This window comes from Cyprinodon variegatus, unplaced genomic scaffold (genome assembly GCF_000732505.1).
Source record: "Cyprinodon variegatus isolate N-32 unplaced genomic scaffold, C_variegatus-1.0 Scaffold166, whole genome shotgun sequence".
Classification (NCBI taxonomy): Eukaryota; Metazoa; Chordata; class Actinopteri; order Cyprinodontiformes; family Cyprinodontidae; genus Cyprinodon; species Cyprinodon variegatus.
Window position 1 is genome coordinate 316,734 of NW_015150619.1, and position 19,537 is coordinate 336,270.

Consider the following 19,537-nt stretch of genomic DNA (forward strand, 5'->3'; position numbering starts at 1 on the left):
TTGGAACAGAAGCGTTTTTCATTGTATAATTTTATTTCTACCTACATTTGTTTGTTTATTATATTGTTGGGGATTTTTAATTGTACGCTTATTTATTTATTGAGCATTTATTTATTTGTTTATTTATTTTTAAGTATGGTAGAGCTGGTCCTCCATATGAATGCAGCAAAAGGGAAGAAGTAGAAGAAAGAAAAGAATGGGCGCTGTAAGAGAAATGTTAAGAAATGTTCTTCTTCGCCTAAAACCGAAAATGTCCACATTAGTAGCTAAACATCATCTTGATTTTTTTTAAAGAGGGAATTTCCTGCATTATTAAAACCGGATTTGCAGGGATGGATCAAATAATACACTATTTCCGCTACCTCGCAGTAAATTTCAGGCCCTGTAAACTTGTTTTTGGATGTTCAGCATTTCTTCCAATAAATGAAAATTTAGCAGCAACAATAAACACTTACCTCATAAAGCCAATTTAAAAGCTTTATATTGCTGCATTTCTTTTAGCATTGTCCTGAGAAGGGCAATAAATATGCCCTTGTATACAGTCTCTGCATCAGATAATACAGTTTTTCAGAACATGCTAAACATTACAGGTGAAAGAGAAAATGTTATTTGTTGTAATTGAAGCCCCGCAGTTCTGGCTTTTGTCGGCTCATACAATGATAGCTGTAGTCAACGCATTCATTCTTAATTTCAGTACACCCTCGCTGCTGTGCAACGCTTGTCCTTCCACCACTTTAGGAAAAAGAGAAAAAAAAAAGAGTTGCAGGAGAGCGTGGGAGAATGAATAGAAACTGAGTCAGTCACAAGGCTATGAATTGCACTGATAGTTCAAAACATGATGCTATTTCTGCCAGCTACAGTTATTCACTCAACCCTAATACAATCAGACACTCCAACACAGCGATTATGCGGAGGGCGAGATTGACCTCTCCTCAACTCCCGGAAGCCTGAGCTTCACTTTCAGAATCGCTTCTGTGATGTGGACAGAAGAAGAGGATTGAAAGAGAAGAAAAGAAAAGCTTTGACTTGTCTGTTAAAATATTGGGTTATGGCTTTAATCTGAAACTCATTTCACTTCTAGTGACTCTTCACTATTGATTAATCTTGGATTTTGCTTCTCTACAAATTTAAAAGCTTTTAAAAGAAAAAGGGTGTTTTTACAGTGCTTTTTAAGCTTAGTTAAGCCTTGGCAATCAATTTTAGGGTTTTAAATCAGTTCCAAACTTTTACCAGAGTAGGTCCTTATTCCAGCTCTCAACTGATCTTTTGGGAGAAAAGGAAAAGCAGCAGGGAGTAGACGGACAGTAGAGGATTTTTCTATTATTTTATAATCAATTATATTATATTCTGTTCTATTTTACTTTATTCTATTCTAGGATTTGTGATTTAGCATTTGAAAAATAGTTGGTCATTCGGACAAAAAGAACAGGGCCTCCTGATATTTGTTGCCTTTCCTCTATATTAGGTTATAATGATCTTTTGCCTAAATGATAGTTCTCCCCTTAGAACTCAGAGGAAGCTCTTGAACTAATGAGAGATTCTCATAAAATAGAGAATGACAAAGGAGGTGAGGGTTCCAGAGAGGCAGTCATTTTAAGCTTCTGCTAAAAATATTGAATCAAATGAAAATAGTGGAGTCAACAGAGAACTTAGGCATTGCAACCTAGTCTAAAGTGCACTGAAACAAACATGGCAGCCTTTAGTTTGTTGCCTTTATTTAAAGCAGTAGACAACTAAGCACCCTCCTACATTCTCTTGCTGGTTTATATCCTCTCCAAGGTGTGTGTTGCTTAAGTGAAGCACTGGCAAACAATGGTGGCCTCTCTGCATCGGCTTTATGTTATCAAGCACAGCTATGACGGCGCGTATCACCAACTCTCTGAGGATTCTTTTCTTAGTGCTGCCGAGGAATTGTTTCGCCTATCGATCCACTCGCATGTAAACACGGTATCATCGGTCTGGCTCATGGTATGGATACACAGGAGATTTTCAGCTGGGGAAAGGAGGAGACTTTGCACACTACACAACGTGTTAGTCCTCTTCTATTTTTGTACACTGCCTCTGTGATTTAACAACTCTCCTGATGGCTTCTAGTAAAGTGCTGTACAGTAGAGAAAAATATGCACTGGCCATCTTAGTTTTACTCTGAATTTCTGTCTTAAATTCTCAACATAAATACATTGTTCAACTATGATTGAAACCTTAGCGATGGTGTTAAAAGATTAATTCAAAGTGAGGGTTTAAAATCACGTCATGCTTGGGATTATGATGTGATTATCCTTAACCGATAATGTAATGCTGCGAGCTATCACTAGAGGAAATGCTTCCCATTGGTTATAGAGAGCCCATCAACTGGTGCAGAGACCATAGAAAAGGCAGGCTATGCCCCGTTCCCTGCTCTGGGTCATTCTTTCTGCCTGGCTGCTCTTCCCCATTGCTCACCAACAGTCACCACTCCCTCCATGTACAACAGCACTGCAGCGGTGGGTCAGACGTCTCCCACTTGGGACTCAATGTTTCCTTTTTTTCTATTGCTGAGCCCAGTGCTGGTTGTGTGTAAGTGAAATGTCAAGAGAGAGCTGAGGAGAACATGTCTGTGGGTAAGCTGGTGATTTTCAGTGCTTCAGAGATGACTAAGAAGTTATTTTTCTATTCAAGCTCCAATATTCATTTTGGTGCTTTAAAAGTGGCCATGATCTTAAAACACTCCACTTCTGTGTCAGGTTTTCCAAGAAATCCGTATTTGGAGAATCATGCAATGAAAGGAACATGCTAATTGGTATACAGGCCAATGCTGTCACAGCTTCCCAGTTGGTCGCTGCGCCCAAACAGATTTCTATCCGTTGCCACAGAGCTTGGCCCCCGGTGAGAGTTCCTCCGACGTCAGAAGCAAACCTGTGTGCTTTTAAAAAACCCACTAAATCCACATGGCCAACAGCACCAGGTGGTTAAATTGGAGACTGTCCTGACTTCTATTTTCAGCCTTCGTCTTTCTTTGCCTTTCAGCCCTTTTTTGTCCGCATTTAAGGGCTGGCATGATTCAGGCACCAATATGCTCTCTATGCTTTTACTGTAAAGTAATTGTATTCCACTTTTAATGATAAAAGATTGCAGCTACTGTATGTGTACATAATTAATTGTTGGGATGTCACCAGGTAACGTTGTCTTTTTGCTTCCTATATTAATTTATATGAGCTTGTTTACCTCTTCAGTTATTATTTGCATTGACAGGGTATTCAAGCTGTTATTATTGAACATGTCAGACACTGTGTATATTTGTTGATATAGTGAGAAATGTTTTAAAGCTTTAGACAAGAATCCAATAGGAGCTGTAACTCTCTTTATTTAATTATCCAAGAATTATTGCCGTGCTGATGTTCCTTCACATCTAGAAAAAGGACCATCACTTTAACAATGCCATTGCTTATAAAACAAATATGACTGATTTATCTATTATAAATGTGATAATAAGGTAAGAAAAGCAGGATTTAATTATGCGTAGTGTACAGATCTTAACGATTTGTAAAAAAAAAAAAAAAAAGCTTTGACAGCAATTCATATTTCACTGCAACACAATAGTTTGGCAGGGAAAGATTTAGAAGTTATAATCATTTTTAATGCCTGGCTTCAGGGAACTTGATATTTGAGTCAGATAAAGTTTGCGTTTGCAAAAAGTTTATTGCAAGCTGAAAATCATTAGGAATACAGGCAGGCAGACTGGTTGCAGGCTTGAACAAGCAGAAGATTGGAGAATCAACTGGTGATTAGGGCTGGGTAAAAAAACGATTTAATCGATTTTGAATCGATTCAAAATCTTTGCAAAATTGATGTCTAGGGATTGAGATCGATTAGTTTTATGGTGACGTGTGTGACGTTCACATTCAAATGAGCAGGAAAGATGCACTCAAAATGACCTCAAGGCAGACAGCTGCAAATATATCCAATAGGTTGACTGAAGACATTAATAAATGGGGGCTGACCAGAAAAACACCCTGTAGTTGTTACAGACAACGCTGCAAATATTGTTTGTGCAGTGAAGATTATGCAGCTCATGCATGTCTGCTGTGTCCCCGCTGTGTCACGTCTGCTTGCTCAAGTGAGGCTTCACTTTTTCACTTTTCACAAACAAGTTTGCACTTTCGAGACAATTTTGTTCACATCTCAAGTTTAAACTGATTTACAAGATTGCACTCTGTGTTTAATATGACAGGAAAAAATAAATACATCAGTGTTTTGAAATACAGATGAAGCACTTTCATTGTTGTAAAAAAAAACAGATCGAATCGAAATTAATCGATTTAGAACTGCATGAATTAAAATCTAATCGATTCAGGACTTTGGCGAAAATACCCAGCCCTACTGGCGACTGGCTAAACTGAGTGATTGCAGGCCTGAAAAAGCAGATGACGACTGAACAGAGAAGAGGGAGACTTTGAGCAGACTGCAGGCAGCTGGGAATCCAGTGAGGGCAGACTGAGCACAGGAACACAGGAAGGCTAGTGGTGCACACTCACACTGAATGAGTCTCATGCAGACTAGGAGGAGATATTCTGGTCAACACTGGCCGAGAGAGGGACTTAGGGAAATAGGTATGATAACAACAGGTAGCAGGGGCATCTGCTCACTCTAGTTAGCGTAGCAGAAATGGGCTATCTGCCAGACAGCAAAAATCAGAACATGACACCTATAGTTTGGGAACATCAATAAAAGAGGGAGACTTTATCCTTGAGAGGAAGATTTGTCACAAAAGCAGACATACCCCTATAGCAGTGGTCGCTGCCTTCCTCTTTGTACAATCTCTCTAGATGTTCCAATTCTTGGACTTTACCTATCTTCTGTTTAAGTGCAATTCACAGGTTACCTCTGCAATTTGACTGAGAACTGTGAAGAAAGATAATTTACTCTCTGCTCAGCCATTTTTTTTTATTGATTTAGTCTTTTGGGACACTATCTTCCTGAAGCTACAGTTCTGCATGATACAGTCCAGATCACCACAATTTGGAGATGGTTGAATGAGCCGACCTATTCAAGTGGGCATTTCTACTGCAAGTCAATCTGCCGCTGGACATGCAAGTGTTAAATCAAATCCGTAGCCTAGCTTCATATTAGCAGAACCTTATGAAAAGAAAAGGCCCCACAGCATCATGGATCCTTGACCATACTTGTGCATGTTTTACTCATCTTTCCTTCAGTTCAGACAGGTTTAGTAAAGAAGATGCAAGATTAGAGTTGTTTGTAAAAATATTAATGTCACCAAATTAAACAAAAAGTTTTTTTGTATCACCTTGAGATAAAGATATGAAAACGTTTAAAGATTCCTCTGCAGAGGTTGCATTTGTAAATAGGTTTGCTACAAAATGCTTCTATTCACAACACCCTACTTACTGTGCCTGTCCTTGGATTATGTAGATACTGAATCCCATAAATGCCCCTTGAAATGTTTTCCTTACTTTGGAGAAGCTTCTTTCAAAACATAATATAATGTGCATATGAAAATGACAGAGATAAAAGTGACATATAGTAATTGCTGCAGCTCTCGCTCTGCCTCTGACTTCTATTTTTCCTCTCACAAGCTCAGTTAACACACTTTCCAGTGTGAAGAGGCTAATAAGCTCACCATTCTGCACTTATCGCACCTGAAAATAGCACGCTCATGTTTATGCGCTGCCTCTCGCAGTCCTTAAAAATACCACCCTATATTTGGAGAGTGCTGTTTGGCAACAAGCGAGGCGCCGAGTCGCAGCAACTCCGCATTGTTAATTTGTCTGACCTTTTGTTTTGTCTAGCTGCAGAGTGGGAGGCTACTGACTTGAAGAAGGTAGAGGAAGCCTACGAGACAGTCAACATGGAAATAAGGTAAGAGAAAATAAAGAATTAGAGGGGGAGGTTAGCTTCTGTTGTCACATAGTTACAGATGACTGTTGAACACTGTGTGGATAATGCATTTACTTCTCACTTAAAGTTGAGTCACTTTATATACTTGTTATATATATATTGGACAATGTCGCAAAGTTTATTTTTTTACCTGATTTGTGAACCATACTTTATCCCAATTATAGTTATTTAACTGGGATGGATATTTTTCTGCAGTTTCCCATATTTCTTTATTTTAGAGTACCCAAAATAAAGAGAGCCTTTTGAGTTTTAGCTACTCAACATATGACACCCTCTTTTTAAAGGGACCAAACTAATTGGACAGTTGACTCAAAGATCACTTGATGCAGCTAAAAGACCTGAATTAGATTTTTTAACACTCCTCAAATCATATTTATCAAAAAACCAGCTTAAATCAGATGCAACTGGACTTTCGTTCATCGGTAATTGGTGCCCTGATGTACAGATTGCTCCAGTGATATAAGTGATAAAGACTCCTTGGTAGACGTTAAAAGGTCTTTAGAAAAACTGATTAAAGTCCGGTTGCCTACTATTTAAGGCTGTTTTTTGTTTCCCATGACCCGGATGACTGACAATTTGCTCAGCCACACAATGTTCATGTTGCCAAAACAGAACAAAAAAATAATCTGAAAAATAACTAGAGTATTAAGAGTGATCTATAGTTTGGTGAACTTATCAAGCCAAGGAAACTGGACGTTCACAGGGGAACAGTGTTAAGTGAACAAAACTCTTCAGGAGGTAGAGATGTCAATAGTCTAGCATAAAGAGGATTGCATGAAAGGAAATACTGAGAGTTCACTACTGGGTGGAAGCCAGCTGTACGCCTCAAGGATACAAAGCCTAAAACTATCTACATTTTCGGTTCTGAAGGATAGTTGGACGGATCCTTATCCAGTATAATGGCAAGGAAAAGTTAGAATCAGCTCATAATACATAGCGTACCACGTTATCTGTAAAACAGTGTTATGCCATGGAATAATAACACTGGGAGACGTGTGTTTGACACAGAACAGAAGCAGGTGAATGACTTCTATCTTTGGAGATAAATAAAATTAAACCTATTTGGGATTGGTCTAATGATTTGGTCCCTGAAGAAGGGATTGTGTTGAATGCTTTAGCTCTTTATATTTTTGTGTAATATTTTCTTCTTTCAAGCATTAAATCAAAGCTGAAAGTCTGCACTTCCTACTGCATCTGATTGGTTCATTAAAAATGTAATGTGACAATGCACACAATCATTTTTGGCTGTCTAAAAATATTTGTGGACACCATTTTAGCTACTGTTTGCCAGGTTTTAAATATACTCCATCCTTCTGTACTAAAGGGGTGTGGAAAGACGCACAGTAATGAATCTGTACTGTGCAACACCTGAGGCAAAATTTAATGAAGAAAAACAAACTCTATTTGATGCCTACTGTGCTTTGCTTGGTAGGATCTTCTTAACTTGTTTTCAGTGGCATCTATGTGGGTTATCCCAAAGTATTTATGGCTCAAATTAGTAATGAGGACACAGTAATTACTTAGTTTGAGATTTTCTTTTTTGACCACTAAATGTTCCTTCTCCAGCTCTAATGTCTTTGCAAATCAATATAGAGTTAAACCAAAAAGTGTGCAAAGCACAGTTAAAATGCCAGTCTTGTAATGTCAAAATGTACGGCAATGACAATTATCTCTCTTTTACCTTAACTTTGACCTGTATATTTTATACTTCAACTAAAACAAGTATCTTATGTATAGAAAAAGGAAAAAAATCTGCAATAACCAAGTGTTTGAACCAAATTTATCATACAGTAGGATCTGATCATCATGTAAAATCTTGGCTTGCATCTTTTGTGAGCTGTGAAAGCATATCTTTTGACTAGAGTCTTTTTTAAGTGAGGTCTGAGATTTTCTGACAGATTTAGTTCTTAAACCTCCAAGGAACTTTCTAATTGTTTGATTTCCTGTCATGGAGCCATTATTTTATGAAGTCTGAGCTATGTTTTGAATCATTTTGGTGCAATGAAATGAGATTCCTCTATTTCTGCATAGTTTCACCAGATCCATGGAGGTTCTTGGTCAACAATGACTTAATTTAGATCTACTGAATTTCAATGAGAAATGTCTAGAGATTAACAAGCATGATCTTAAAATCATTTAACCTGGTGTTTTTCTTTGTATAACACAGCCAGCTGGCCTTTTTATAGTGGTTTGTTCAATGTTTACATCCATGGTATAGAGTAAGGCTGAATTAGTAGCATTGCAGAAACTAGGCCCTTAATATCAGCCCATGAAAATGTTAACAGTGCCTAGCCTTAAAATCTAAAGGTCTTTTAAAGGGTTCATATGGGTGTAAAATGCGTACCCTGTATTGAATATCCAGTAATAATTATTAATGATCATTTCTAATAGCAAATAACTATAATAAGGAATTAACCTTTTTAATGTTAAGAGGTCTAAAAGCTTCTTGCACAGATTTATCCTATCTTTTCATAACCAATCATGCGCATTCTGTCACTCATTACCTATTGTAAAACATGTACAGTATGCACATTTGACAAAAGTTTACCACCATAAACAAGAGCTAAGCACAGTAACTGTGGCAATCACTGAAAAGTCATGATATTTCCAGTTTACATGGCATTATTTCTTAAAATAAAAGAGGAACTAAGAGCTGGAGTTGGTTTTATGTTCTTTATTTGTATTTTAAGTCCACTTTCCTCCAGTTTTTCTGTCCCAGTTAATCTCTGCTGGGTGTTTCCTGATGGACTATGAGGTTAAAATGTAGCCCTAATAATAACTTCTAAATATAAAGGACATCTATATGCGGTATGAGAAGCTTCTCCTTATAAATATTTAATTCTCTGCCAATTAATGCCACTGATATATTGTGTTTTCAATACCTAATGTCTCTAATGGACCTATTTAATGATTTTCTATTATTGTTCACACAAAACTATGGCAGAAATCTCCAGAGTAAATCAGGAAGTAAAACAACGTGATGGGCTTAAAGGTGGCGGAGTCAGAGGACACTCTTGACTTTACTGAACAAAACCTGCTCCCAACCATGTTAGCTTAGGGGAGAATGATACTATGATAGCAGAAACAGAGGTTGAGTAAACTGTCTTTGTCAAACGGAAAACTCAGTTTCCTTTATTTCAGGTTTAGGAAATTTAAAGTTTTCACGAAAACCTGCTTTGTAAAAAGGACCCTAATGGTTCATAACCACCATCAAATTTCACACTGTCATTATCGATACAGAAAAAAAAAACATTTAAAAAGAATATTTGAGAGAGAAAACTGATTACATACATAGTCACTTTAACAGTCACTCAAATTTCCTTTGCAAAGCTTCTGCAAGGTCATTGCTGATGTCGTTCTGCCCTGGCATGCTATTAGCAAATAAAAGTATATTTTAGAGTGGTACTTTGACAAAACTCCTGCTTTAATGATGGTGCTCACAGTTTTTAATGATAAATTAAGGAAATTTGGCATTTGGCTGCCATGTTACTTTTTAAGTAGCAAGGGTTTACTCTCTAACAAAAGCCTGTTTTTTCTGGTAAATATTTTATAATAAATAAACAGTACAGTTTTATTTAATGTAAATATTTTTTCACTCTCTGTTAAATGCATTATTGTTTTCATAATGTTCTAGCACATTTTTGCTCCAAACTAATTACAGGTTTCTCTCTGTTTATCCTGACTGTAAATTCAGTCTTCTCTCTCTCTTTTGTGCTGTAAAAGGAAATTTACACACAAAATGAGTCAGTGCATGAATGTCAAGACCTGTGCCCTTGCTGCATATCACATGTGCACACTGTTATGCAACCTCCAATACTTCTCTGACCCCAATTCATTCCCCAACACTAACCTACCTTATCCAGAACCACCCTCCTTAGACATTTGTTAACCCCATTCGCACTTATGGGTTATGAATATTTAAATGAGGGCTTGTGCACAGTTAGAGATAGGGCTCACTTGCCTTATCTGCCATTAGTGAAGAAGAGTGGTCCTCACCAGCTTATATAATGGAGGAGTCTGCATAGGAACGGGGCTTTTAAGGGGGCACCGCATCAAACTACTATCCAAGAATTCAGTCACTAAAACAGGCAAGAGAAATAAAGCCTCACAGCCAAAAGCTCACAAGCCCTTAAGGTTTCTAAAGCAATCTTTAATAGCCTTTTAATGCTGTGCCTTTGTGTTACTAAAAGTATTTCACAATGTTATTATTATTATTATTAGAAATTTCTCATGAATTAATAATCTCCTTAAAACAGCTTTAGATCATTTGTTAAAGTATTGCTTTACATCTCTGTAAAGTATACAATTATATCCAGAGTCATTAATGCACTTTTTGCTTTTTGTTTCTGCAGTGATCTACAGAAGAAGCTGGAAATAGACTATGGGACAGATTGGGAGTATTTGTATCTGAACGGCCAATGCTACAAGCTGAAAGTTTACGAGTAAGTACAATCTGACAATCTCAAGACACAGTAATTACTTAGTTTAAGATTTTATTTTTCGGCCACAAAACGTTCCTTCTCCAGCTCTAATGTCTTTGCAAATCAATATAGAGTTAAACCAAAAAAGGGGCAAAACAAAAGTAAAAAGCCAAGGGTGGAAAGTACGCCCATCACAATCAGATCCACGGAGCCGAAACGACACACATAAACGAAAAAAAATAACTAACGGAAAAAAAAGGAAAAAAAAGATCCAAAAACCAAATCCAGGATCAAAAAAAAAAACCAATAAGTACCTTAAAACAGCGCTAAATCAAACCATAAAGTACACCATTACACACAAGGGATACACTGATAAACACACTTATTAAAACTGACACTAAAGTGATCTACAGAAGATCTTTCAGTAAGGTTTCAATAGACACGCCTGATTTTTTTTTTTTCTTAAATGGATAAAATGAAAATTGCACTCTCCATGATCCTGTAATTCAGTTTGTTGCTGAGTAACACGATGAAGCCATTAAGCAAAGTGCGCCTTACTAACTGTTCAGGTTGCACTCAGGGGTCAGCAGAGATTTCCTTTTGCTGTTACACCCCCTTGATGTTTTTGCTACGGAATGCATTGATTATAAATGGAAAATAAAGTAATTTGAAAGATCATAATGCAACAGTTTTATTTCCATTGTGACATGACATAAAGCAGAGTTGTAGAACTGATCTGTACGTTCAACAGAAGCCAGGAGCAGCAAAAATGGTGTAACTCTTATAGATTCTTGAGTTATGCTGGATAAAATTACAATATTGGCATTTTTCTTATTTTGCATAATTTTAGAATGTTCTTATATATGGTAATCCTAATGACAATTGAGTTCCTCCCAAAGGAGTCTGGGTTAAAAAGCTCATCCTCTTTGTAAGTTGGCATGCATCTTACTGGACTTAAATGTGAGTGAGTTTAGTATCAAAGAATCAGCACATCAACCAGAGGCTGAACGCTATCTTATTTTGTGCAGCTGTAAGAAATAAAAAGCCCTCTGAAACAAAGGGGAAGCTTCTTAATAAAGACCTCCCTGTTTAAAGGTTGATAATCTCCAAGCTCCAAGTCACCCTGGAGAAGGCAAGCAGCTAAATCAACTAAATTTAATCAACAGAATGAGCTTCTTTTACTCTCTCCCGCTGCATCCCTGTGGCCCCTGCTGGGGTAGAATCTGTTCTCTTCAGGATTGCTTGCCAGCTGGAGTTTTAGAAGCCTGTGGGTGGTTGCAGTTTAAAAGGAAAATTATCTGAGATCTGCACTATGCTGTCTACACTGCAAATACGTGTTACAGGCATCTGTGGTTTCCCCATCCACTGTTTGCTGCAAAGTGGTTTGTTTGCTTAGTTTGTCATTTCACGGGGCATAATCTGAAAACCACCAATACAATTCGTCTTTATAACCCAGAAATAATCTGACTCAATGTTTTTAATGTACACAGTAATAAAAACAGGATTGCAATATAGTAAAGGATGGTTTTATCTTATTAGGTGTAAGGACTTGAATATTTCTTTAAATGAGTAAACTTGCAGAGTCGTCCATATTTCTGCTAACTATAGCACAAATTAGTTCAATTTAATTAATCTTTCTGTGTTTCCAGGTGGCTTCTTTTGTTTTCTGCTTGCTTTTGTTATAAAAAAATAGATGTATAAACAGGATACCCTCAGAGGTAGGTTTGACAACCCTTCATTAAAATTAGGATTCACCCTGTATTTGAAACCCACAATTGGTGTTCATTGTTTTGCCAATAAAGGACCCACTTCTGTTGTAGGATTTTAAGTCGGTGCTTGTTTGTAAAAGATAAACGATTCAGCTGTTTTACCTATGCTGCTCATTTACTTTTCAAATCAATCAATGTCGACGTGGTTAATTGATTAACAGTAAATTTTTTATTTTTAAGCCTTTATATTTTTATAATTTTTATATCTCACTCATGCAATGTTAAAAATATAAATAAAATATATAGAAATAAAGTGGATTACTCTGAGGAAGGCATTGCATCCTAACCCTATAATACATTTTTTTTTTTTTTACGTGTGTCGTAGCCATATTAAATCTGATCTTGGAAACCTCTGACTTTTCAGGTCACTACAATGAGAACAGTAAGGCTTTATATATTCAATTTTATCATGATTAAGCATACAAAAGAGGCTTTGTTTGAGTCGTGCCATGAGGTTAGTAGCAGTTAAATTAAAACTAGTTACCTGTAAAATGCACTTGATACTTATTCAAACTTTTATGCACATTATACTATTTAAAAAAGTCTACAATGCCAATACTATACTAACATTTTTCTAAAAGTATGATATAAAGAAAGGAAAATAAGGATCTTTCCATCACATTTTTATACAATTCCGTAAATAAAAAAATAAGAAATTTATTGTAACAAATGAAATTAAAACATGTTTTTATTACATACTACTACATCTATTCATAATATATAACAAAACAGGCACCTATTAAGTAATTGAATTAAAAAAAATGAAATAAAATTTGAAGTGTTTATTATTTCCAGTGTACAAGCATGCAAAACTTTAAAAGACAGGGTATGTCTGATCTGCTGTCAGACTATTTGTCACTTTTATTTTCAATGAAGGGGATGCTGACAGCATCAAATTCCTTTAAAAACAAACTTTAATCTGACAAACTGTTAAGATATAATTAATGGTAAGTGAATTATTTGTTTACATCCTTAATTTATACTATAATTATAATCTGGAAATTTACAGAAACATTGTAATTTTTACATGAAACTGTTGGTCTGCCCTAGTTACTCTATTTAGAGACATTGAAAAAAACATTCCAATCCACCAGACATACACAACTTTTGTAAACCCTAAGCTTCAAAATAAATAGAAATTGCATATTGAAGAGCATATAAAAATGACTTCAGCTATGTTATAGAAATTGTTAGGAGATGGTCTAATTCTGAAGGTTAAACCATCATGGTTCCGCCTATCTGAGTCTTTGTGGTAGTTCCCCAGAAAAAATAATAGATTTTGATGGCAGTAATGTATTCTAAGCTTATTGAGACTTTCAAATTACATTGTCTTCTTGTTCTGCCTTCTTTGGACCTTTTAGCCATGAAATTTAGAGAACAATGCTGTTTCTCTTCTCTTTCACTTTTCTTCTGGCCTGCTGGCATCATACACCCTGTGATATAGACTTTATATAAGGAGCAGAATATCCAACAATATCAACATTGTCAAAGGGCCTTTGACCTACTAGTATAATCTAAGCAATGTACCAGTTCTCCTCTATGTCACCCCTGAATCCTCACCCTGTGCCTTGAACTGTGATCCTAAAAAGAAATGACATTGACAGACACTCAAACCCAAAGCTTTCTGCAGCTCTTCCTCCTGTGCCAGAGCCGCCACAGAGAATCATATCTTCTTGTTGTTATTGAATCTGCTCAAATGTGGTTTTTGTAGTTATTCTATTGTAAATAGTTTAGCATTATTTTATATGGGTATCTATGAGTATCTGACCATTAGTGTTTGGTTGCATGGTGGGAGGGTTGTAGAACTGTTGCATTGCAGCAAGAAGGTCCTGGATATTAGCCTGATAAACCAGACTAAATGTGAGATTAAATGAGTCAAGCGAGAACTGTTCAATAGTTGTTGCCATCTTCCTTGCTGTGCTTTCTCCAGCATCAAGGGCTTGGGGCATTGATCGAGGCTAGACCACTCGCAGGCAAAAATGGTTTTGGCCTCTGGTGGGTGGAGCTAGTTCACTAGGCTACCTGGATATGATTACCTGCCCTGGGTCTTTCTCCATGGAGTTTGCATGTTCTTACCAGCATGCTTGGCTTCTCTCCCGAAACTCCCAGAGACAAGACTGTTAGATTCACGGTAACTCTAAATCAGCCTTAGCTGTGAGTGTGTGTGCATCTTTGGTGTACCAATGGTGTGCCCTGGATTTTGAGCATAGACTTGCAGAGATGGTATCACCAACCCCCCACGGTTCTGAAAGATAAGCAACAGAAGATAGATGAGTTGATGGACTTTTTGTGTCTGTTATTTTTTAGTTATTTTTTTATTTTATTTTTATCATTTTCTTTAGGGCCCTGTCACACCTTGCCGATTTAGACAGCGTATGCTCAACGGTCAAGAATCTCCTAAAAAGCTTGATCAATGATTTTTTTCTCTTTTTTTGGCATAAACATAACGTATCCATAATGCGTCCAGAACTTATGTTCAGTGACAACCTAACTTATGCGCAACGCACGGCAAGTGCATCGGTTAAAGCTGCCCCCTCAGGAGCATTGCTGCTCCGGGATGCACCTGAGGGGGCAACAATGAGCTCTGAGGTGCCTGGTATGCATAAAAAATTGTCTTTGATCACGGTATGAGCCAAGCTGCTTTTTACCGCCCACCCCCTAAAAAAAGTATAAAGAAAGAAAGAAAGAAAGAAAAGAAAGAAGGTTTGCAGTCGCAGCAGATTCAGCGACATGTCTGCTAGGAAGCTTGTTGGTCGTAGGCGTGAGCACATGGTAGAGTCATCATACTCACCTTGTCAACCACCCTGTGATTGGGATGCTGCAGCCTGGAGGACAACAGACAGTTTCCTGCTGTGAAACCCCCTTTCATACCAAAACGCTGCCAATACACCATTATACAGTAGCTGCACTTTAGAAAAATGTTCAGTGGTCGTCTGGAACATGTCAAATACTTGTTGGAGATAAGTTCTTGATAAGTTACACATAAGTTATGCACAATTTACTCATAGTTTTTAGATAAGCTGGACACCACGACTTATGAGTAACTTACACTAAACATGTGTCAACAATCAGATAACTTACCTGTAACTTATGCCCCACGTATAAGCATATGCTGACATACATAGGGAAGTTTGGAGCATACACAAAATTACTCGACGTACTTGCTTTATGTCAACGTGTTTTGGCATGCGTTAGTGTGCTCATAACTTATACAAAACGCATGCCAGCCTTTTTGCCAGATTTTTGGTACTTCAGGCATATGCTGGGCTAAATCGTCAAGGTATGTCAGAGGCTTTATGTATTAAAACAACCCAAAGTAAAAATGCACTCATGATACAGAGGAAAATGCAGTAATTTTAATTGAGAAGTTGGAACTCAGAAAGGATTGACAGAAAGTCTCTGTGGACAGTAGCTGTCAGGCCTTTCTGCAGATTTTTAGTGGAATTTAAACTTGCACTTCTAACTGATGATATGCTTTCATTTTAAAGGTTTCATTTTAACTTTGGCTGTATGTTTGGAGTTAATTTCCTTATGAAAGCCAAACCACTGTTCAAGTCTCACGTCTGTATATTTCTATGCTATAATCCTCCAATTCCTTGATTGGAGGGTTATAGAAGAATCAGAGTAAAGATTGAAACATTATCAAAACTTTCCTATTTCTTTTTGTAAAAAATGAATTCTGCTTATAACTTATCAATTGATTGATTGATTGATTTACCTAATTAATCTCCCAGTGAAAAAATTTACTCGTTACATCAACTCAAATAGTCAAAAAGAGAAGAGGGTCCCAAAGGAAGGGGATATATACAGCATATACAGTGCATACACATATGACAGCTTTTTTTTTTTTTTTTTTTTACCTATCCACCATATTTCATTGATGCTGCGTACTATCCCAGTAAAGTACATGTATATGAAGTTTGTGGTTGTAATGTGACATAAAGTAAAACAGTTTATGTTTTATACATTATTTAGTATGGCACCCCAAAGACAGATCCTTTCTTGCTGTTAATGATGTACGTAATTTAAAATTGTGTCCTAAAGATCTTTACTTTTTTCTAGGATTTGAAAGATCCTAAAATTGTTAAAAACTGTGAGGAGCGAAAGTATTTTTCTGTACTTGGTACAGTATCAATAAATAACCTTTATTGCTTACTTTCTAGCACCCTCCTGCAGGCGCTCCTTTTGTCTTATATTATAAGATAAGCACATTTTCACAGAAAACGGTTCAATCTTATACACACACACCTACACTAAAGGATTTTACACAGGATGGCATTTAGGATGGCGATGGTCTGTTATCACGAGTATGGACTTTAAAAAAATCAAGCTTTTGACACTAAATCAGAAATGAAAGCAGCGATTCAGACAACGCAGTCTGGCACAGTGTGAAGGTAGTCCATCCCATAATGAGTACTCGGAATCCCCCCACCTACAGCGGAGTCTAATATTTCTCCTGTGGATCTGTTGACACTCCTCAAAGCAACTTAAATCGAAAGGGCTGTGATTTATGCAAGACTGTCAGGTCAGATTGACTCAGCCTCTCCTCTCATGTCATAAGAAAGTAAAGCACTTCTGTGAGTCACGCCTGCCACTGTGGCTGAGCTTCGACAGAGAAGAGAGAAGGATAACGGAGCCCCAGTGACACTTCCAACTGTCTACAGAACATCTCATGTCCTTAACAGACTGCCAGGTTCTTTTTTGGAGGGAGGGAAAGACCCCATTCAGACACTACTGAGCCAGAATGCTAACAAAAAAGCACATGGGTTGTTATTGTGTCTGGTGAGGCAGCTTGGAAATAAGAAGCCTTATACACTAGATCTGTTTAGAAGATTCTGTAACGGCAAGCCACAAACACTGAAAAACAACTGTGTCTTGACAGGCTCTATTAATAGCCTTGTGTTGTCTGTTGACATCAAGTAAATTAAAGAGGCCAAAGACATTAAAGTTTGTTTTCAGTCTCAGAAGCTTAGTTAAGAATGTAAAGGGATTAGAACAATAGTCTACTCAGGGAATACATTCATTTGTAATTATTTATTATTGCTACTTATTAAGACTGTTATTCTCTCTATTATGAAACAAAATTCGAGGGTTGAATCAAGGTAGCTCAGTGGTTTGACAATGCACAGCTTTCCTTATCCTTTTCTGGATGTTCATGGACAATATGTAGCCCCACAGAAGAGCAAGTCTGCATCTAGATCCTCAGATTGTTATATTTTCCCTTGTTGCGGCTTTGGTGGCCTCCTCAACATGCCATTTTCTACATACTATGGAGTTACATGGAGCTAGCTGAGTGTAAAGCAGCAAGTAAGAGTTGCAGTCAATCAAGTCTTAGCCTTGGTTCTTAACAGTAAAAATTGCATTGCTTGGACCTGACAAGTTCAGATACTTTAGTGTTTAGTTAATCAGTAATATTAAGATTAACGTAAGAATGATGTAAACAGCTGGACATCTCTTGTCTGTCCGGGTAAAAAAAAAGAGCTTGGAATTCTGAGGTTGTGAGTTTGAAACCCACTCCCACAGACTGTCACTCTGGGTCCCATAGTAAAGACCCTTAACCCCACACTGATCCTCGGGTGCAGCAAATGGCAGCCCACTGCTCTGCAAGGGGATGGGTTAAAGGCAGAGAGTAAATTTTGTTGAGTTGTACTTGTGAAAGTGTAATGACAAGGAAAATACTGAAAAAAAAAGCTGAGAGAGAGTTCTTGGACTGCTCCAGCAGCCAACATAATCTCCATCTTACTCTGAATGCCATTTTAAAGATCACATCTTTTATAGGCATGGTAAACCAAGATTTGTCAGATTAATTAAAAAAAATAACCGTGGTCAACAATCAGTTCTGAAAGCTTTACTCAAGCATACATCATAATAAATGTTGTTTTGTTTTTCTTGTTTTTCAATTAGCTGCACAAAACATCATGGGGCAGCAAAAGCGCAAACATTTGATCAACAACAGGTGTAGTGAGGTTTGTTTTATTAAGCCCTGTGATGATCATTGCAAAAATAATTATTTGACTAAGATCTGGATATCTCTCATTTGAACACATAGCTAAATTTAGAACTGGCTATACAGAATATTAATGTTAGCATTCACATGTTTGATATTACATACATATCATTTGCCTTGGTTACACTGGAGTAAATCTACTTTGCCATATTGCAAGCATCTTACACACATATTTACCCTTATAGAGAAAAATGTAAAAGCATTTGTTTTTCATGTAAATATATTTTTATTTCCCCAGGAAATAACTGACTGCGTAAATAAAGACTAGCATCTGTGTTGCCATTTTTACCATATGTATATGTAGAATGATCACTTAGATTGGAAATTGGAAGCAACCTAAGTTTCTCTCTAATTCCCTTTATATCATGTATAACCTTCTCATGAGTAATGAACTACTGGGAATTGAGCTCACACATGCTGCTGCTTTCCTCTGCTAGATAAACTGCTAGTTAAAGATTCTGCAGCTTGACATGCGCCTTAATGGGTTATGTTTGTAGCTGTGACTGTGCTTTTCCTCAAAGAGAGGCAGTGATCAGTTTTTTTAGCCGATATTGATGTCCAATATTTTCTCCTGACAACTCCTGTTCAAATCTGTCAGTTTCTTTTTCTATGTGTCAATGGAAATCTTGATGTCCCCAGGGAGTTTGACCTCATGTATGTGTAAAAATAAACCAGATTTTCAGGATATTTCCCAAAGATTATGATTTATCTTAAATTATACTTGTGATCCGCTTATAGACTATGAGTCTTTCTAAGTAAGGGTAGGATTTGGCCTCTGTTTTTGTCCTCTAAAATATCGTCTTATCTCAAAATGGCAGCACACTCCTGCAGGAGCATGTTCCCTCACTTTATTCAGTCATGAAAATCTCCATTTACAATATTTTTGTTGATAGCACCAGTGGTGCTCACCATCCAGGAAAAAGCAGCATGAAGGGACCTGTAAACACGTCCCATTTTAGACATAGATGCATCTGGCTTAATATAACTAAAGAAAGAATATTTATCACCCACACACACTAAAAAGGGCAGAAAGTACTCCAATTGTAGTACCCTTTTGAACCTCTTGAAATATCTTAGATTTTATTTTGAAAACAGATACATTTAGAATAAACCATTTTCTTAATTTTTCTAGTGAATTACTGTACCACACACCTTGCAAGTTATATTTTTCAAGGAAAAAAATATTTATATATTTTAAAATGTGCTAATAGAGACATGGAACACAATTGTAAGGGGTTATAGCAAGGTTTTTTTTTTTTATGTATGTGTTTATTTGAACAGGGACAGTGCACATTAATAAACATTTCTGTAAATGAGCCAGTGTTAGCTAAGTAGCTAATTTTCAACTGTAGTCCCTGGGCAAGGTTAAAAATGCCAACATAATAAAAACAACAACATTAAAAATTAGTGCAAACAATAAAATACATAGTTAGTAATCTACATAA

At 36.9% G+C, this 19,537-nt stretch overlaps 1 protein-coding gene across 2 annotated transcripts in view; it reads left to right on the forward strand.

Annotated features, from left to right (window-relative positions):
* The window catches only part of LOC107086906 (glucosidase 2 subunit beta-like), a 220,645-nt gene that overhangs the window by 137,144 nt on the left and 63,964 nt on the right, over positions 1-19,537 (forward strand). For both annotated transcript variants that reach the window (XM_015378178.1, XM_015378179.1), the window contains exons 11-12: positions 5,787-5,856; positions 10,248-10,337. In XM_015378178.1, the coding sequence (XP_015233664.1) occupies positions 5,787-5,856; positions 10,248-10,337 (160 nt within the window). The remainder of the gene's footprint in view (positions 1-5,786; positions 5,857-10,247; positions 10,338-19,537) is intronic.